The sequence below is a fragment of the Schistocerca nitens genome, chromosome 1 (genome assembly GCF_023898315.1).
Source record: "Schistocerca nitens isolate TAMUIC-IGC-003100 chromosome 1, iqSchNite1.1, whole genome shotgun sequence".
NCBI classification, from domain to species: Eukaryota; Metazoa; Arthropoda; class Insecta; order Orthoptera; family Acrididae; genus Schistocerca; species Schistocerca nitens.
In genome coordinates this window covers 493,435,021-493,457,420 of record NC_064614.1, presented here as the reverse complement: position 1 = coordinate 493,457,420, position 22,400 = coordinate 493,435,021, and the positions used below count along the sequence as shown (strand labels likewise).

Sequence of the window (22,400 nt, the reverse complement as noted above, 5' to 3'; positions counted from 1 at the left end):
ACCACTTGGTGAGTAGATTTTTTTTATCTGTCCATTTAAATAATTTTTTTAGGGTATTCCTCAAGGCATGTATTTCACTTTTGCTTTTTGATCTCTTGTGATAGTTTATTGTATAGTTTAGTTCCTTTACATAGCACACTATTTTGGGTTTTTGTTTTGTTTTTTCTATTGAGATGTAAATGGTGGCTGGTTCCATGTTGGTGTAGAGACCTTTTCGTTGGGTACTGATCAATGGCTTTTTTATTGTGGATAACTGTTTGCAAAATGTACTCACATGGAAAAGTCAAGATTTCCATAGATTTAAACAACTCAGTGAAGGGAGTTCTCTTGCTCCTTTTTGTCATAACTCGTACAGTCCTTTTTTGCAGTTTAAAAATTCTTTGTCTGTTCAGCTCATTTGTTCCCCAGAACATTTTCACATAACTTGTCACAGAATGAACATTTGCAAAATACATTCTGAGATCAAAAGTATCCGGACACCCCCAACGTTTTTCATATAGGTGCATTGTGCTGCCACCTACTGGCAGGTACTTCATAAAGCAACCTCAGTGGTCATTAGACATCATGAGAGAGCAGAATGGGGTGCTCCGCAGAACTCACCGACTTTGAACATGGTCAGTTAATTGGGTGTCACTTGTGTCACACGTCTGTACACGAGATTTCCACACTCCTAAACATACCTAGCTCCATTGTTTCCAATGTGATAGTGAAGTAGAAATGTGAAGGGACACATACAGCACAAAAGTGTTCAGGCTGACCTCGTCTGTTGACTGACAGACAGTCCACAGTTGGAGAGAGTTGTAATGTGTAATAGGCAGACATCTATCAAGACCATCACACAGGAATTCCAGACTGCTTCAGGATCCACTGCAAGTACTACGACAGTTAGCCGGGAGGTGAGAAAAACTTGGATTTCATGGTTGAGAGGCTGCTCATAAGCCACATGTCACGCAGGTAAATGCCAAACGACACCTCACTTGGTGTAAGGAGCATAAACATTGGCTAATTGAACAGTAGACAAACATTGTGTGGAGTGACGAATCACGGTACACAATGTGGCGATCTGATGGCAGGGAGTGGGTATGGCACATGCGCAGTGATCATCATCTGCCAGCGTGTGCAGTGCCAACAGTAAAATTCGGAGGCGGTGGTGTTATGGTGTGGTGGTGTTTTTCATGGACGAGGCTTGCACCCCTTGTTTTGCATGGCACTATCACAGCACAGGCCTACATTGATGTTTTAAGCTACTTCTCGCTACCCACTGTTGAAGAACAATTTGGGGATGGCGACTGCATCTTTCAACACGATTGAGCACCTGTTCATAATGCACGGCCTGTGGAGGAGTGGTTACATGACAATAACATCCCTGTAATGGACTGGCCTGCACAGAGTCGTGACCTGAATCTCATAGAACACCTTTGGGATGTTTTGGAACGCCAACTTCATGCCAGGCCTCACCGCGTGACATCCATACCTCTTCAGTGCAGCACTCTGTGAAGAATGGGCTGCCATTCCTCAAGAAACCTTCCAGCACCTGGTTGAACGTATGCCTGCGAGAATGGAAGCTGTCATCAAGGCTAAGGGTGGGCCAACACCATATTGAATTCCAGCATTACCGACGGAGGGCGCCATGAACTTTTAAGTCATTTTCAGCCAAGTGTCTGGATACTTTTGATCACATAGTGTATGATGATGTGGTTCATGAGCTACTACACACAGAATGTTATTATTCTACTCATTTCATGAGGGTGTTTACATGCTGTGTCTATCGTAGTTGCATGTCAACATGCATCCCTAGCAATTCTGTTTGCGATACACATTCAGTCAGTCCATCTTTCATTTTTAGAGTTATTTTCGGGTTTTTGGTTATATGAAATATTGTTTTACGTTTAAAGTTAATTCATTGTTGTCTACCCATCTGCATACATGCATGAGCACTTCTTCAGCTTCGTCCTTTAGTACATTTTGTGATGTTTCAGTGTTAACAATGATACTGTCATCAGCAAACAATACTGTTTCACCATGCTTGACAGTCTGCATAAAATCACTGACACATATCAAGAAGAGTTTTGGGTCAAGCACACTTCCTGAGGGCATCAATACTAATGTATTCTGGCTCAGAACAATATTTTACGGTATGATTGGAGATAGTCTGAGGGATCTCCACCCACTGCACCCTGTTTTTAAGATCTGAACGAAACCACTTATTTGCTAATCCTCTTATACCTAGAGCTTCCAGTTTATTTAACAGAATTGTGTGGTGTGCTTGTCAGAGGATTCACTGAAGCCAAGAAAGATATATATTATTTGATCTCCTTGATCTGGTGCTTCCAGAACAACATTTGCAAAATGAGTTATAGCTGACTGAGTGCTTTTACCAGGCCTGAATCCAAACTGTTCCTTACATAGAAGATTGTACTTTTTTAGGTACCCTATGAGTCTAATTTTCATTATGGTTTCCATTACTTTTGAAAATTATGACAGTAAAAGAGATAGGCCTATAATTTTCTATATTTTCAAGCTCTCCAGTCTTACGTAGGGAGAGGACGTTTGCATGCTTTAGTGCCTATGGGAAGCAACCTGTGGTGAATGATTCATTTATGATGTGCACTAAAGGGTCTCTTATACTGTGTATACAGTCCTTCAGCAAGCACACGGGCACTTAATTTTTATCTGCTGAGGTTTTATTTTTTAGGTTCCAAACAACATTGCTTATTTCTTCTAAGTGGTGGGTTGCAGCATCATTGTGTTTGGAATATATTTCAGTGTTTGTACAGGTTGTATTTTGTCAGATTTGTGTTGCAGTTTGGTAGCTACGTTGCTAAAATATCGATTGCAAAATTTGCAAATTTTTTGGGTTCATGTATTGTGGTACCGCTGTGCTGTAATTCTATGTTTACCTGTTTTGTCTTTTTTCTATTTGTCTCCTGTTTGGTGACATTTCAGGCAAATTTTATTTTGTTGTCTGCCTTTTTTACAATTTTATCATTTTGAGACGTTTTCACTGTTACTAAAACTTTTTACATAAGTCTTTGATTGCTTGGTAGTATTTTTGAAATGTAGGGTCATTCTGGTTGCTGTTATGTTGCTGAGCTGTTTGAGTGTTACAGAGCATTTTCTTATCCTGTTGGTCACCTAGTTACTTTTGTTTTATATTTTAGTGTCTTGTAATACTTCTGGAAACACTTCTTCAATCCTGAATTTAAATTTCAGTAGAAACTTTGAAAACTTCCTATCTTAACTGGTCTCCACATACACTTCTCCCCATGTTGCATTGTTCATTTGCATGGTAAATTCAACCGTTTTGTGCTCAGAGAAGAATCCTCTGTGTGTGTATTTTAGTTTTGTTTTCTACAGCTACGTGTAATTTTAAGAGCTGACTGGAATGATCTGAAAGGCCTAGGTTACCTCCAACAACATCACAATTTTCTTTCTCCAAATCAGCTAGTATATGGCCAATGAGTGATGCTGAATGTGTAGTTAACCTTGTGGTTAATCAATGGTGATAGTCTATGGCTGTATATAATGTTAAAAAATTTTGTCCTTAGGATTAGTAACCATGTCCAACACTTGGATTAGGTTTGCTATGAATGTACCTGTGCCACCACTGGGAGAACAGTAAATACAAAGTGTAGTTAGTCTTTTTGGAATATCTGTGGCTTTCTTATCTCTACAGCCAATACTTCTACGTATTTTTCTTTACTTAATGAAATGATGTCACTTCTAACCTTAGACATAATTCCTTCCTTTGCATATATACATGATCCACCACCTCTCATAGTGGTTCTACTATAATGGCATGCTAGATTGTATCAGCTTAGAGCAACATGTGCAATTTGACCCAGATTCTATGCATCAATATGCAAACAAGTGAGATATCAGTGATCTGCAGCTTCAATTCTTTTTCTTATAGACGGTATATTTTCGTGGAGAATTTAGAAACACTGAGCCCTTCTTACCTCGGAGACGGCTCGTTTTTCTTGTCTTCGTGTAAAAAAATCATTTGGACGATGAGGAGCTATATTTTTCTTGTCATTCAATTCACTATTCACTGTTATTTCTGCCAACTCCAATATTTTTTGTATATTTTGCTGCTACTGCTGATGGTTCTATCGTTCTACATTTTTTGAGGTGTTTTGGTTGTTCCTGTTGGGTTACTCATGTCAACATATTCCACATTTTTTAAAAATTCTGTGGATTTTAGCAAACTGATTATTGGCACTTTGTATTTCTGTATCAAAACACAACTGCCTCACTAGATTGTGGCGATGTGGAATATTCACAATTATGACATTTGTATGTGTACTGCTTGTTTTCTGCACAGTTGACAAAAATGTACGAATAGCAGTTGAAAGTAGTGTGTTTTACACAGTTCAATGAGGTGTTTTCCATAAAGACACCCATTATGATTGTGACACACTATCCATTTTTTATCAAAGATATTAGGAGATGTTTTCCATTTAAGACAACTATTATGATTCTGTATCATCTTTTTTGTCAAAGATGTTATCACTGTTATGTAATTAGATCGATAAAAAATCTGCTCACCAAGCAGTGGCAGGAGAACACATATATAAAGGGTATTACAGTTTACAGTTTGAAAACTTTCAGCACCGGTGGCAGAATAGCTGAAGGGGAAGGAAGAGGGATGAAGGGAAGGCAATGTCTGGGAAAAGGGGTAGAGTTCAGAAAAGTTGCCCAGAAACCCAGGTCAGGGGAGACTTCACCTGTCTTCCTTTCCCTTCAACCTTTCTGTCAAAGGAAGGAGCCACTGGATCCGAAAGCTCATAAACTGCAGCTGCTTGGTAAATAGATTTTTTATCAATCAATTACATTATACTTTCAAAAATTGAGTATTTCATTATCATTATATTTGATTTTAAATTATTTCTAATTAGGATGTGAGAACGTAATTTACCAAAGTACGAAGACTGGGAACAAATGAGAAATCTCAGAAAGGAAACATAGAACTCATTGTTATGTGTGTGTGTGTGTGTGTGTGTGTGTGTGTGTGTGTGTGTGTGTGTGTGTGTAAGGGTGGGGGGTCTGCATTGTCATGCTGTACCAGAAAACATGGTGAGGGCAGCTGGTGAAGTTTCAAGCCAAAATAATGAGAGGAAAGATTTGTCAGAAACAAGTGACACCAAATACAAAGAAGCACTTTTTGCAGCTCTTGTGCTCAGCCATGATTGAAGTAAGTAATTAAGGGCAATAACACATCTTAAAAATAATTTTAATCACAAGTATAGGGAAAGGGGACACCATATTTATATTTTAACAGTACGATAAAAATGTTGACCCTATCTTTGCTAATAATAAATGATGCGGAAGATGAATTACAAGGTATTAGTGGATCCCCCTGTGCTTAGTTGTAATTCAGCAGTACAAATTAATGCTATCAATAAATAATTCTACTGAAAAGGTAAGTTCTTAAGGCAGAGAAACATGGGAATACTTATGTAGTTCAAAATTCTTTACTTAAATCACCTACAGTTCAGTCAGCAGGTACTCAAAACACTCAGATTTTCTGAACTTTCCGTATGTCGCTTGTTGATGGTACATAGCACAGACTACGTTTTTGATATTGAGAACCCTCTGCTAACTTACGGTGAACTGAAAAATCGTGAAATTTTGGCACTCTCCCCCCTTGCAGTCTACAACAAAGCACTTAAGAGTTTTCTTGTACAGCACAAAATGTATTTTTACAGCACATATTTACCAAGATAGAGCACTTCAAAGGAACAGCAAAATTCCCAAATTAGAAGAGTGCAGGTTTTAGCATGATAATTTTAATTTCATACCATTTTTAAAAGATAATGGTTTGTTATTCAAGCTGTGCATTGAGCAAGCAGTGAAGGAGGCAAAAGAAAAATTCGGAGTAGGAATTAAAATCCATGGAGTACGAGTAAAAACTTTGGGGTTTGCCGGTGACATTGTAATTCTGTCAGAGACAGCAAAGGACATGGAAGAGCAGTTGAACAGAATGTATAGTGTCTTGAAAGTAGGATACAAGATGAACATCAACAAACACAAAATGAGGATAATGGAATGTAGTCACATTAATCAGGTGATGTTGAGGGAATCAGATTAGAAAATGAGACCCTTAAAGTAGTAGAAGAGTTTTGCTATTTGGGGAGCAAAATAACTGATGATGGTCGAAGCAGAGAGGATATAAAATGTAGACTGGCAATGGCAAGGAAAGCATTTCTGAAGAAGAGAAATTTGTTAACATCGAGTATTGATTTAAGTGTCAGGAAGACTTTTCTGAAAGTATTTGTATGGAGTGTAGCCATGTACGGAAATGAAACATGGACGATAAATAGTTTCGACAAGAAGTGAACAGAAGCTTTCAAAATGTGGTGCTACAGAAGAATGCTGAAGATTAGATGGGTTGATCACATAACTAATGAGGTGGTACTGAACAGAGTTGGGGAGAAGAAGAATTTGTGGCACAACTTCACTAGAAGAAGGGAGCAATTCATAGTACACTTTCTGAGGCATCAGGGGATCACCAACTTAGTATTGGAGGGAAGTGTGGAGGGTAAAAATCTTAGAGGGAGACCAAGGGATGAATACACTAAGCAGATTCAGTAGGATGTAGGTTGCAGTAGTTACTCAGATGATGAACCTTACACAGGACAGGGCAGCATGGAGAGTTGCATCAATCCAATCTCTGGACTGAAGACCATAACGACAACAACAACAACAACAACAACAACAACAACGGCCAACATATCACATTTTACACAATTTAAATGTATGCAAAACCAAAGAATTTAAATGAAAAGTAGGACTAAAGAAGAAAAGGTAAAACATAAAGACACTTTCTGATGACACACAATACAAACTGAAAATTATGAGAGAAAATGGCTGGAGAAATTTGAAGAAACACCGAAAGAAATATTTAAAAGCAGAAGAAATAATACGAAGCTTTCAGAACTGCTAAGTCTTTTCTTAGGGTGGAAAGAGGTGTTAGTTGTGGAAGGTTTGAAACGAGAGTGGGTCACTCAATTCTAGGGGACTACCTGTTGCCAGGATAGGAAGCAAAGAATTTTAATTCTACATCCTGGCACAGTATGTATAGGAAAGAAATTCTGTTTGCTTAGAATTTTAGTTTTGTCAAGTGAATCCTTCTGAAGATACAATAAAAACTAATAGTTATAAAATTCATCTACATGTCAGAACACTATTTAATTTGAGAAGAACACACAAATTAGACATTTAATTACCTGCAATGAGATTCTGTTGCGTACTAGTAGACCTATTTTCAAATCCATTGCATCCAGCTGCTGCGAGAGATTCTCATTGTGTCGTATCGTTTTTCCTATCTGTTCCTTCAAGTTCTGTAAACAATAATATGAAATTTTTTTTAAATGTCAAATACCTGCATGATGCTCATATTTAAGCACAATATCACTTTGGATAATAATACTGATGTATAATAATGTGAAAGAGGAAGCTCATGCACCAAATTATTCAAATTTTTGTTACCAAAGGAAAAAAGATATTTCTGAGGCCCATTCAATACTACAGCAACAAAAAAGGAAATCGTGAAATAAACACAACAGAATAAGTAATAAAAATAATGGGGAAACAAAGGTCAATGAATCCAAAGATTTTCAATAAGGACTGACAATAATGAATTCCTGACATTTGACAATGAATTTTTGGTACTAACAGTTCTTTTTTCAGTATCAAACCACACAGTAGTGCAGAGAAGCAAGGGAGATAAGATGGGGAATGACTCATATAATTCAAATTAATATATATATGAGAGGGAGAGAGAGATTGGGGGGGGGGGGACAATAGAGATAAAGAAATGTCATTCTCTACAGCTACATCACAAGCCTTCTGTCTTCTTGCATATTTCTGAAAAATCCTCTCATCCTCTTCTTCTAATTTATAAAACGAAATTCAGTCTTTCTCAAAGTTTGGAATGCAATCTAGATTTAGAAGCATTTATATCAACAATTACTGTACACTCTGCAACATTGCTGAGTTTATGCCACACATAGTTAACATTTTCCTTGTCACAGTTGAATATTTTGTGTGGATTGCACTGGTACCTTAAATTTTTATGGCCCTATTAGTATTGCCATTTACCTGAGAAAGGTCAACTTATAACAACCACAGAAAAATATTGTGGATAAACAAGTTCTGTGTTGACAAAGAGTACAAAATTGCAATGTTCTGATTTGTTTTTAGGTATGTTTCATTCTTTGTTGTAGACACAACGGTTTATAGATTACACAGATCACCCTCCAAAAATTTTGATACATTCCTGAAATCATTTGAGGAAGTTTTGAGTAAACTAGTGTTATGTAGAGAAGTGTAAATCTCATTATGTGACTGTCAGGAGAGCAAACATTTTACAGATTGTATTTTACCTATGGGGCTGAAGATCTACTGGAACTAGTACCAGCTAGAATACTCATAGCTAACAAACAAAGTAGTTCAACAAATTATGTTATGACATCATCATCTCAGCAGATTCTGTAAATGGTCACCTTTCAGATCATTTAGATGAGACTTTAGTGTTAAAATGTAATACTTAACACCAACCAAGTAAAATTACAAGCACAAGAGAATATTATGCGCAAATAATACAGCTATACTAAGACACAGTGTATGCCAAGAATCATGGGAGTCAGTAAAGACTGCCATTGAGTTCAATGTTAAATGGAGCTTGTGCTATGATGTTTTGGCTGGGCACTAACGGTGCCACCCCATTGAAAAATAAACGACACCATGCCACTGAAACAGTGAAAAATCAATAAAAATCCACCTTTAAAATAAAAACCAGTGCCATTAGATGTTAAAAACCTAAGGACTAAAAAAATGAAACACATATCATCCATAAAACTTTTAACTCTTAGTTATGTAAATCACTCTATAAGCAGTGCAAGTATCATTTCTACAAAGAAGTCAGGAGATGAATAGAAGGAAGAATGAATCAACAGACACACGGCTCAGATAACATTTCAAAGTCTTTCTGGTGAATCGCAAATAAAATCAGAAATAATGCAACAGAAACTGAAATTAATAATGTAGCATGTGTGTGAACCATGACGACATTTCTGGTCCAATTCCAAGAAGCAATATTTTTAGTGCTTACTTTACAGATACTGCTGAAAGTGATATCTGGATGAAATAGGATGAACAGCCTACATATAATACCTCCGATGCAAAGAATTGTAGTACACTACCTGCAGCAGGTACTAATGACATTCTGCAGCTTATTGCTAGCCCCAGAATCAGAAATCCAGAAAGATCAGGTGAAATTTCTCCATCTGTACCAAAGAAATGTAAACACGAGTTAGTAAAACCATTAGTCCATATAATTAACTGTGTTCTTCAAGAAGGTGAAACTGTCTGTAGTTGAAGTCTTTCACAAAAAAAGTGGAGAAAAACATGGTCAAAACTACAGACCGGTTGCTTAAGCTAAACATTAAGCAAATCAATTGAGAAACTAATGATAAAAAGCATCTTGGATTGTTACAACAATCCTGACACATCTTATGTGATTTAAAGCACGATTTCAGAAGTGACTGGAGTACAATGTCAGCAGTAGTGCAATTTGATCATTACAAACTGGAGAAAACACATGAAAAATTCCAAGCAGCAAGTGTATTCTTGACCCTCTCCTAAGCTTTCAACTGAGTACATCATGGCACACACTTTCAAATACTGTGACGAGTGGTGTCTCTGGAATACTTATGCAACTATTAAAAACAAATTTAAAAGGTCGAACCAGTATACATAAATTATATATGATAATGGAAAAAACAACTACAATCCCTTTAAACCAAGTGGTTCAAATAGAGAAAAAATTGAGAATAATAAGATTCTATCAAGGAGCTTTTCTGGGTTTATACAGAGATGAGGAACTCATGCAAGCAGCAGGCTGATCATGTCTGCAAAAAATAACAGTCTATATGTATTAAGGACATTATCACCATATTTTTCACACAGAACACTGAAGTCACAAATAGGAACATGCATATTCACAACTACAACATGATGTACAAGACTGATTTCCATATTGTTAACAAAAGATTCATGACAACAGCAAAAGCTCATGTTGAAGAAGTTGTTTCCCACAATTTGCAACAAAATGGTATTAAGAATATGCTGACTGAAGATTTTTTAAAAAGCGATTTATGCAATAGTTTATCCATAAATGCATGTGTAATTCAGAACTAATGAGAAAGATAATGTCAGCAACAATGGTCCTAGTAATAAATACAATTGCATATAAAGTGAATAAGTGTCCTACTGCGTGAATTTAAAAAATTGTAGAACAGTTGCTTGAATGGTTCACAGATGATGTGTCTGATGGCAATGGAACATTTGCATCTGAAGATGACGAGCAGATGTATTGTGGAAATATTCTGCAGTTTACACAGTATCATCTGACACAGCACCAGTGAACCATTCAAGTAGTAGTTATGGTAGGAACGCCTCAAACAGTACAACTGTAGCGTAGAGCAGAAAACTTATCTGCGGGCATTAATGCTGATTTGTTGGCACTGTCCATGCATGAAAAAGTATGTGTTATGCATAGAAAATAAATGCTATTCCATCTGGAATTAAGAGATTTTGCTGCTATCTACAACAAGGAATGGAAACTTGGCTCAAACCAGTGATATGTGAGCATTACTTTTGAGAGTAATTTTTGCAGTTTATCCAAAATTATTCTGCAGTTAACAATTATCTCATTTATATTTTCTTTCTTTGACATTTAGAGACACATATTTCCTTCCATTCTTCCATAATCATTCAAGGTGGCCTATTCCTTTCTCTGGTGGAAACTACACATTAGATGCTCATGAGATCAACAGAAAGGTCTCCCTGAACTATATTAGCATATAACTCAACTGTCTATTTGAGATTTCCTTTCATGAACAGACCATGTGTGTGGAGGAAGGTAATGGGGATTAATCATCTGTACAAATAAATGTGTGTTTTAAAGGCAAGTACTGATAGGCCTATATTTCTTTATTTAAATTTAATATTTCTGTACTTGATTTTCCTTGGCTTGTCTTCTAGAAAATATGGTGACCTAGTAGGTCAACAATTTTGGTAATAATAACAATAAAATAGCCTTACCTGCATCAGTAGCTCTTGTTCATAGTCATCTATGCCATCCTTCAGTAACTTTGCAAAATGACGAACTGCACAAAATGATGGCTGTGCCTCATGAGCAAGGGACAAAAACGCCCGACGAGCAAGGCAACCACGCCAAAATGCTTGGATTTTCAGCACAAGTTTCTCCTAGAAAAACAGTTACTCTTAGCACTGAACAAAGGAGCAGGAAATAGATAAGAATTTTATCATGAATGAATACAACACCTTTCCTCAATCGTAGAAGTGGATAGAAATTAAGATTTCAACTGCAGCTGTAACAATGATTTACTTCCATGATCAGTTTTGCCTAGTGGCCATGAATACTGTACCTGCATTGGAAATACAATAGTTACAACTCACATTCTAAGCTCAAGACAACTCTAAGCAAATGGAAGTAGTTACTGTCTGGTCATATGCATACATTTGTTAGCCTCCACAGCCCTGTGTCTTCAGCAATATGAATTGTGAAAGAATTGTTTGAGGAACAACCACAGACATGAGGATGTTTATGTGGTCCTCCACACTATCTGCTATCAATCCTATAGAGCATGTAGGGAGGCAGGAGTTGTGGTTGGTGTTTGGGAAGTCAACTTAAAAATTCATTTCTAATTTGAATCTCTCTTATGAAGTCAAAACAAGTGTGTGTTGTGGAAACTAAACTGTTTACAGCAGAAGCAAAATCTGCTTGCATAGCACAAAATTGGCTGCCACTGTTGTGAAGGAATGAAGGAACAAAGATCAGGGTTTAATATCTTATCAACAATGAGGCCATTACAGACAGAGCACAACCTCAAACTGTTTTGTTAAGCATGGGGAAGGGAATTGGCCATGCCCTTTCAAAGGAGCCATCCTGGCATTTGCCTAGAGTGATTTAGGGAAACCACGGAAAACTTAAATCTGGATGGCCAAAGGCAGATCTGAACTGCCATCCTTCTGAATGCAAGTTCAGTGTGCTAACCACTGCACCACTTCCTTTTGTGATGGTGGTGTACTAAAAAGGCATTATTGTCACCAGTTGTTTGTTCACAAGAGAAAGCTGTAACACTGTTGCAAAAATTGTAATATGGAAGCACATAAGGTCTATTGTGAACATGTGTAAAATTAGGGTCCCCTCTAGTAGATTCTGAGTTGTAACAACATACAAACATGCTAGGTGGTGGTGATTCTGCAGCAGACATCACAAGTCCATAGAATCCAGATGCAATATTCGCGTGCAAAGAACTATATTAGAAACACCAAGCCAGAAGCACGTGCTACCTCTTTTATGCTGACAGCAGTAGCAATATATTTTAGTGTGGTCCCCATAAGACACCAAAGACAGCGGAGAATTATCCTAATGCAAGTCTGCGCAACCACTAGTATAGCAATGTCTTTAGTGCCTGGAGACAATAGTCATGCGCGTGTGTGTGTGTGTGTGTGTGTGTGTGTGTGTGTGTGTGTGTGGAAAAAGGGGGGGGGTAATTTCACTTATTATACTCCTGGAAGCCTGCTTGCACACATCAGGTAGTATTACATAATATGTTATATGTCCACTTCTAGATGCAAGAGTAGGTGCACTAGTTTCCTAAACACTGTTGATATATTCTTCACATTCATTAACATCCATGTCATCTACAACCTGTATAACTTCCTGTCACATCTACATCAGCAACACTCTCATACCCATTTCCAAAAACTGATTCATTATCATCATCATCACCACTCTCACATGTATCTGTTAAAACCGGCTCGAGCCTGTAGCCCCTTTCAAAGTGTGTATCATGACCCATTAAAAAATAAAATATAATACCACATCTTACTTCAACAAAACACAATCCCTAACTGTGAATTTGTTCAAACATGCATGTGTAAGTATTTCCCATATATTGGTTACAACAATGGACACACAAATGCTGGCTGAGAAGGTGCATTGTTGCAAAGTTTTTATTTTCATAATAAAGCTGAAATATAGCATTCAAAATCACATACTATAGACCTGGGGTATTTTCTGATCCCATTCGAAAAATTTCAAATTATTATACTGAAAACTGCAACATAACCATAAATATTTTGCCCCATTACAATGAAGAGAGATGATAATGAATTAATTTTTGGAAAGGGTAGAGTCTATAATAAGCATATCGGGAGGATTAGAACCCTATGTCCACGTTAAAACTGTTTCTTTTTAGTTTAAAGAGCCTTGCTGTACAAAAAAATAAATAAATAAAAAAAAAAAAAAACAGACACCAACCAAGGATTAAAGTCAGTCATTGTGAATGGTATGTGGAATAGTGCACGTTTGAATAGAAGATGCACATCCAATAGCTGGTAATTTTTCACCAAAATTCAGTAAAATATTAAAAATTTTAGCTAATTGATTAGGTAATGTTCTTTATGAGCTTCCTTAGGGCTTTGCTCTCTTCCTCAAGTGAAGCGCCAGCTCAAGGATTTTTTTTTTTATCTCCCCCACCCCTATGAATGACGAGATAATAGCTTCATATATTTGTAAAAATAAAGTTCTAACAAAATGTTATTTTAATCAAAATATCCACGGGTGTGCTGCCGGTCTATAGTGTCCAACGGGCACAATATTTCGGCGATCATACATGTCGCCATCATCAGGTGAACTGACGGACTGAGCTCCTGTGAACGTGCCGGCACGGAGATCCGTACGCTAAGGCTGCTCAGAGGGAACTGGGTTCGGTCGCGTCGGCGGCTGATTTAAATACCCTCCGCCCGCGGCGCGCTTCCTCCGCCGTCCGCGCCCCGCGCCACGGTCGCGCGGTGGAACAGATTGCGACGGCGTCTGAGATGATGTCGGTGTGATGGCTCTGTCCGCCGTGGTCGTCACCACTATACGTTTGCTCGATTTACTCTTGATTAACCCAATCGCTGGTTCCCAAGCCTTGCTAAGATTATAGCCACAGTCACGGTTTATGAGGTCATCATTGGTGCGAATTTCGATGGCCTATCTAACAACGCTGTCCCAGTGTCTCGACGTCTGTACCAGAATCCTCGTGCGGTCATACTCCATGGCGTGATTTTCTGACAAACAATGTTCAGCGACCGCCGACTTGCTCGGATACATCAGTCGAGTGTGCCTCTGGTGTTCACGGCATCGATCCTCGACGGTACGCATCGTCTGACCAATATACGACTTGCCACATTGACACGGAATCTGGTACACGCCGGCCTTCCTCAAACCGAGGTCATCTTTGGCGCTCCCCAACAGTGCACGAGTTTTATTTGGAGGACAAAACACAGTTCCGACCCGGTGTTTCTTCAGAATGCGGGCGATTTTCCCCGAGAGTGTGCCTGTGTATGGAATAAATGCAGTGCCTACCTCCTCCCTCGTGACTTCATCCATCTGAACAGGTTGTGCTGCAGTGGTTGGGCGGAGAGCAAGTTGAATCTGCCACTCTGAGTACCCATTCTTTCGAAATACACTTCTCAGATGTTCCAATTCCTGAGGTAGACTCTCTGCGTCAGAGATAGTGCGCGCCCTATGTACTAGAGTTTTAAGTACCCCATTCCTCTGTGAAGGGTGGTGGCAGCTGTCTGCATGCAAATACAGATCAGTGTGCGTTGTCTTCCAATACACCCCATGACCTAGGGTGCCGTCAGCCCTTCTCTTGACCAGGACGTCAAGGAAAGGTAATTTACCCTCCGTTTCAGTCTCCATAGTGAATTTGATGTTGGGGTGTATGGAGTTTAGATGTGTAAGGAAGTCAAGGAGTTTATCCATACCATGTGGCCAGATGACGAAAGTGTCGCCCACGTAACGGAAAAAGCAAGTAGGTTTCCATACGGATGACGACAGGGCTTCCTCCTCGAAGTTCTCCATGTACAAATTCGCTACCACCGGTGAGAGTGGGCTACCCATGGCGACTCCCTCCATTTGTTCGTAGTATTCTCCATTAAAAAGAAAATACGTGGAAGTCAAGACATGCCTAAAAAGTTCAGTGGTCTTCTCGTCAAACTTCTGACTAATCAATTCTAGTGACTCTCGTAGGGGTACCCTCGTAAACAAGGAAACGACGTCAAAACTCACCATGATATCTGACTCATCCAACCTGAAGCTATCAAGGCGTTTAACAAAATCTACGGAATTATGGATGTTCCCTCTGAGCAGCCTTAGCGTATGGATCTCCGTGCCGGCACGTTCACAGGAGCTCAGTCCGTCAGTTCACCTGATGATGGCGACATGTATGATCACCGAAATATTGTGCCCGTTGGACACTATAGACCGGCAGCACACCCGTGGATATTTTGATTATCAAATATGCCGGGAGAAACTCAAGAATCACATCATACACCTTTACGGGGAGGAGATGTATCGCAGCATGAAGAAATTTGAAAAGTTGCGCCACCGTAGATGTCGTTTGGTAAGTACTCTTGCCTTTCTAAAGAGATGTCGTTCCGAGAATGTTGTTCCAAATTTTGCTAAGGTTATGCATCACATCGATTCCGCAGCAGCTAAGAGAATCAAGAAACGAGACAGCCTCGCATTGGTACGTGAGAGAGTGCAATTCACCCGCCGGAGCCTTGAGTTTATCTCACAGGAATTACTCAAAGTACATTTGCAACTGGCTAGTAAGTTCACTTCTTGTTCCTGGGATTGGATTGATGGGGTCACCTGGGTGTCAGCTGATTCCGCCCATAAGAAGGCTACGGGACGTCAAACAGCTAAGTTCTCACGTCTCCTTGACAAACCATCTCCGCAGGTTCCGTGCAAGACTGTCATCAATTTGAGTGGCATGGTGTTGAGTGATGATGCGGTCTTGGTTTTGCAGAAAGATCTCAACTTCGCTCCCACCCTCAAGTTCACTCCGGTCGCAGAAATTGTTAGAGCTGTTGAACAGGTTGCAGCTCGACTTCCGCCAGAATCAGCCGAGGAAATACGTCGTGAAACTTGTCGTGCGTTGACGAAATCCAAGCCGATGAAGTCAAATATCAGCAGTAAAGAGAGGGCGGCCATTCGTGATCTGAGGGAGCGCTCTGAAATTGTTGTCTTACCGGCTGACAAAGGCAATGCTACAGTTGTTGTCTCCCATAAGGACTACACTGATAAGATGCAGAGCCTGCTAAATGACGATTCCTACCGGAAGATCAGCGTTGACCCTACAAAGAAGGTGGAGAACAAGACGAGGGCACTTCTCAAGGACGCAGATTTACCGGAGGGTGACGCTAAGAAATTGTTACCCCAAGGGCCGGTACCGCCTAGACTATATGGACTCCCGAAGGTTCACAAAGAGGGGGTACCATTACGCCCCATTGTCAGCAACATCAGGGCACCTACATATTTGTTGGCCAAATACTTGACGAGAATATTAAGTTCTTATGTGGGTAAATGCCCTCATCACATCCGTAATTCCGTGTATTTTGTTAAACGCCTTGATAGCTTCAGGTTGGATGAGTCAGATATGATGGTGAGTTTTGACGTCGTTTCCTTGTTTACGAGGGTACCCCTGCGAGAGTCACTAGAATTGATTAGTCAGAAGTTTGACGAGAAGACCACTGAACTTTTTAGGCATGTCTTGACTTCCACGTATTTTCTTTTTAATGGAGAATACTACGAACAAACGGAGGGAGTTGCCATGGGTAGCCCACTCTCACCGGTGGTAGCGAATTTGTACATGGAGAACTTCGAGGAGGAAGCCCTGTCGTCATCCGTATGGAAACCTACTTGCTTTTTCCGTTACGTGGACGACACTTTCGTCATCTGGCCACACGGTATGGATAAACTCCTTGACTTCCTTACACATCTAAACTCCATACACCCCAACATCAAATTCACTATGGAGACTGAAACGGAGGGTAAATTACCTTTCCTTAACGTCCTGGTCAAGAGAAGGGCTGACGGCACCCTAGGTCATGGGGTGTATTGGAAGACAACGCACACTGATCTGTATTTGCACGCAGACAGCTGCCACCACCCTTCACAGAGGAATGGGGTACTTAAAACTCTAGTACATAGGGCGCGCACTATCTCTGACGCAGAGAGTCTACCCCAGGAATTGGAACATCTGAGAAGTGTATTTCGAAAGAATGGGTACTCAGAGTGGCAGATTCAACTTGCTCTCCGCCCAACCACTGCAGCACAACCTGTTGAGATGGATGAAGTCACGAGGGAGGAGGTAGGCACTGCATTTATTCCATACACAGGCACACTTTCGGGGAAAATCGCCCGCATTCTGAAGAAACACCGGGTCGGAACTGTGTTTTGTCCTCCAAATAAAACTCGTGCACTGTTGGGGAGCGCCAAAGATGACCTCGGTTTGAGGAAGGCCGGCGTGTACCAGATTCCGTGTCAATGTGGCAAGTCGTATATTGGTCAGACGATGCGTACCGTCGAGGATCGATGCCGTGAACACCAGAGGCACACTCGACTGATGTATCCGAGCAAGTCGGCGGTCGCTGAACATTGTTTGTTGGAAAATCACGCCATGGAGTATGACCGCACGAGGATTCTGGTACAGACGTCGAGACACTGGGACAGCGTTGTTAGAGAGGCCATCGAAATTCGCACCAATGATGACCTCATAAACCGTGACTGTGGCTATAATCTTAGCAAGGCTTGGGAACCAGCGATTGGGTTAATCAAGAGTAAATCGAGCAAACGTATAGTGGTGACGACCACGGCGGACAGAGCCATCACACAGACATCATCTCAGACGCCGTCGCAATCTGTTCCACCGCGCGACCGTGGCGCGGGGCGCGGACGGCGGAGGGAGCGCGCCGCGGGCGGAGGGTATTTAAATCAGCCGCCGCCGTGACCGAACCCAGGCACTCACCACGCTGAGCCGCCGTAGCGAGAGGACGCTCCGGGTCACCGCTCCGCTTTGTCTCGCTGCCGCCTTTGTTCGCGCGCGTCTTTGTCTGCGCGCCTTTCTCAAAGCACGTGGTCACTGGCGAGTGTGTGACTGAAGCTTCAGCGATTCTTCACAGCTGACTACTCGCCCGCGAGTGCGTCAGCGGCGAAATTGTCGTGTACACCACGCAATCGGCTGTGAATCAAATCGATTTGTGCCGCGCCTAGGGACCGTTAGGGCACGCCGTGATCCAGGACCCCCTCCGCGTGGGACAAGTCCGCGGTCACTAGAGTTAGAGAACACCATCTTTCGCTCTAACTTTACAGCAGCCCCATGAACCTACAAAATAGCGACCAGAAGTTTGCGGAGGATGCTGTCCCGACAGAGCGCGCTCTGACGGCGGCAGCACACGTCCCGCAACTCGCGGCAAATGAGGAGTCGACCCAAGTCGATAACTCAGCCGCCCCACCAGGCTATCGCCCTCTGACAGGGGTTGAACTCTTCGCCATCATGAACCGAATGGCAAAGGCCGTCTCGGCGTCCGAACGTGAGGCCGCCGAGAAAGCTTACCAGCGGTTCATGATGTACGAACTAGCCGCCACACTGCCAGGCACAGCCAGTGAAGAGGCCAAGGTACCGCCGGGAGCCCCGCCAGTCGTGTCCAGGCAAGAGGACACTGTACTGCCGGAGGCGACCCCGAAGGGAGCAGCACCACCAGGCTTGGCTTCTCAAACAGCTAATGTCCTGCTGGCCGCCCCAACGGTACAGGCCAATCAAGAGGCTGCTGTTCTGCCAGCTGCGCCTCAACCGAGTGAAGTTATCCCAGAGGCCAACCTGGAACAATTGATCCAGGAGGGAGAGGCCATGGAACACACACTACCGTCTCGAAAGAGACCTGCAGACGCGGATGACGACGATGAGACGTCCGCATACGCATCTTCTGTTAACAGGCTACAACAGAAGAAGAAGCCGCACGCGTCAGAGGGCGCCACCGACGACAACGAGGCCGCCCACGAAGACGCAGAGGGATTTGTCGTCCCAAAACGGCGGCACACGGCGCGGGCAAAAAAGCTCGAGCCGGTGCAGCCAATAGGGACACACAACTCTTTTTCAGATCCACCTGAAGAAGAGACCATGGATGCGGAGCAGCAGGCACCACAAGCCAAGAAGTCACCTGCCCCCCCGCCAGTCGTCCTACTCTGGAAGGACACCTTCAGGTCCTTGTTAGAGTAGTTCAAAGAGGTGACATCCTCTTCAAAAATAAGATGGCAAGGGAACGATCTCTACAGGATCTTGCTCTCAAACATGGCCGACTACAGGAAGGCCTTATAATCCAGGAAGACGGGTTATGCTGTTACACGCATAACGCAGAACCCATTAAACTCCTAAAGGTGGTTTTCCGGCGCCTTCCTATTAGGATGGAGCCAGACCATCTCAAAGAGGAGCTGCACACGCTGGGTTACAGTGCTCAGTCAGTCACCCTCATGAAATCACCCAGGACTAGGAAAGACATGCCCCTATTCCTGGTTGTATTGCCAGACAACATAGAACCAAGAAAAACCTTCCAACTTAAGGAGGTTGCTCGAGTGGGGGTAGAGGTGGAACCACTCAGAGCAAAAGGCAGAAGAGCGCAATGCTTTTCATGCCAGGGCATGGACCATGTGTCTCGTTTCTGCTCCATGCCGCCCCACTGCGTAAAATGCGCGGGGGCACACCAGAGCCGAGAATGCAAAAAGCCTCTGGAGGAGAAACCGCAGTGCTGCAATTCAGACGGAACACAGGAAAAGGAGGGAAAGCTGTTCCATCGCGTAAGGTACAGCAAGGTATCAGCTTTGCCTCCGCCACCAGGGGAACCACGGCAACGCAACAAATCCGACAGGTAGCAAACGCGACCACAACACCTAAAGCAGCCGAGGCCACCCCCCAGTCCAGCGAGCCGCCACTCAGGCGGAGACAGGAAGGCGTGAACAGCGCACAGAGCGCCCAACCCGCGCCAACCCACCACCAGAAACGCCTGCAGAGCTGAACTCGGCCACACAGGCACTCCCGACCGCCACTGCGGCCACCCATTCTACCCCAGCAGAGCCGACTGAGCTAAGTGCACTCTTGCACTCACTCAGCACTCTGCTACAACAATTGCCAGTACTGGTCACGGCAGTCACGGCGGCCCTCCAGACCGGTACCGTCCCCCCCACGCCTTGCCATGGATAATGGCCTCATACATGGCCTCACCGTTTGTGGCCTTAATGCCTTGTATGAATATCAAGAGCTCAGATGGCAACCCAGTTCTAAGCAAAGAAGGGAAGGCAGAAAGGTGGAAGGAGTATATAGAGGGTTTATACAAGGATGATGTACTTGAGGACAGTATTATGGAAATGGAAGAGGATGTAGATGAAGATGAAATGGGAGATAAGATACTGCGTGAAGAGTTTGACAGAGCACTTAAAGACCTGAGTCGAAACAAGGCCCCGGGAGTAGACAACATTCCATTAGAACTACTGATGGCCTTGGGAGAGCCAGTCCTGACAAAACTCTACCATCTGGTGAGCAAGATGTATGAGACAGGCGAAATACCCACAGACTTCAAGAAGAATATAATAATTCCAATACCAAAGAAAGCAGGTGTTGACAGATGTGAAAATTACCGAACTATCAGTTTAATAAGCCACAGCTGCAAAATACTAATGCGAATTCTTTACAGACGAATGGAGAAACTGGTAGAAGCGGACCTCGGGGAAGATCAGTTTGGATTCCGTAGAAATGTTGGAACACGTGAGGCAATACTAACCTTACGACTTATCTTAGAAGAAAGATTAAGAAAAGGCAAACCTACGTTTCTAGCATTTGTAGACTTAGAGAAAGCTTTTGACAATGTTGACTGGAATATTCTCTTTCAAATTCTAAAGGTGGCAGGGGTAAAATACAGGGAGCGAAAGGCTATTTACAATTTGTACAGAAACCAGATGGCAGTTATAAGAGTCGAGGGGCATGAAAGGGAAGCAGTGGTTGGGAAAGGAGTGAGACAGGGTTGTAGCCTCTCCCCGATGTTATTCAATCTGTATATTGAGCAAGCAGTAAAAGAAACAAAAGAAAAATTCGGAGTAGGTATAAAAATTCATGGAGAAGAATTAAAAACTTTGAGGTTTGCCGATGACATTGTAATTCTGTCAGAGACAGCAAAGGACTTGGAAGAGCAGTTGAACGGAATGGACAGTGTCTTGAAAGGAGGATATAAGATGAACATCAACAAAAGCAAAACGAGGATAATGGAATGTAGTCAAATTAAATCGGGTGATGCTGAGGGAATTAGATTAGGAAATGAGACACTTAAAGTAGTAAAGGAGTTTTGCTATTTAGGGAGTAAAATAACTGATGATGGTCGAAGTAGAGAGGATATAAAATGTAGACTGGCAATGGCAAGGAAATCGTTTCTGAAGAAGAGAAATTTGTTAACATCAAATATAGATTTAAGTGTCAGGAAGTCGTTTCTAAAAGTATTTGTATGGAGTGTAGCCATGTATGGAAGTGAAACATGGACGATAACCAGTTTGGACAAGAAGAGAATAGAAGCTTTCGAAATGTGGTGCTACAGAAGAATGCTGAAGAGAAGGTGGGTAGATCACGTAACTAATGAGGAGGTGTTGAATAGGATTGGGGAGAAGAGAAGTTTGTGGCACAACTTGAGTAGAAGAAGGGATCGGTTGGTAGGACATGTTTTGAGGCATCAAGGGATCACAAATTTAGCATTGGAGGGCAGCGTGGAGGGTAAAAATCGTAGAGGGAGACCAAGAGATGAATACACTAAGCAGATTCAGAAGGATGTAGGTTGCAGTAGGTACTGGGAGATGAAGCTTGCACAGGATAGAGTAGCATGGAGAGCTGCATCAAACCAGTCTCAGGACTGAAGACCACAACAACAACAAGCTTAAGTATTGTGGCGTGAGTGGGACAGTGCACAACTCTCTTAATTTGTACAGCTAAAAGAGTGCAGAAGGTTGAAATAAACAGTTCACATAATGTACAGAAATCAGCAGATCCCCCAAACTGGGAAGGTATCAAGAATGTGTTCCCACAGGGTTCAGCCTTCTTCTTCTTCTTCTTCTTCTTCTTCTTAAAATTGGAGTAGAGATCAAACATAAACAACATTTCCGCCATTTTTAATGTTCATGAAAACCACACATTGCATTTTGTACCACCATACAGCGAGACCTTTGGAGGTGGTGATCTAGACCGCTATAAACATTGGTACCTCTAATACCCGGTAGCACGTTCTCTTGCATTGATGCATGCCTGTATTCGTCATGGTATACTATCCACAAGTTCATCAAGTCACTGTTGGTCCAGATTGTCCTACTCTTCAACGGCGATTCAGCGTAGATCCCTCAGAGTGGTTGGTGGGTCACATCGTCCATAAACAGCCCTTTTCAAACTATCCCAGGCATGTTCGATAGGGTTCCTGTCTGGAGAACATGCTGGCCACAT

At 42.0% G+C, this 22,400-nt stretch overlaps 1 protein-coding gene across 1 annotated transcript in view; it reads right to left on the bottom strand.

The window, feature by feature from the left end:
• LOC126252642 (ras GTPase-activating-like protein IQGAP1) overlaps nucleotides 1–22,400 on the bottom strand; it is a 367,157-nt gene that overhangs the window by 123,478 nt on the left and 221,279 nt on the right. The window contains exons 19-20 of the mRNA XM_049953548.1: nucleotides 11,110–11,274; nucleotides 7,230–7,343 (exon numbers count right to left, since the gene is read on the bottom strand). Coding sequence (XP_049809505.1) covers nucleotides 7,230–7,343; nucleotides 11,110–11,274 — 279 coding nt within the window. The remainder of the gene's footprint in view (nucleotides 1–7,229; nucleotides 7,344–11,109; nucleotides 11,275–22,400) is intronic.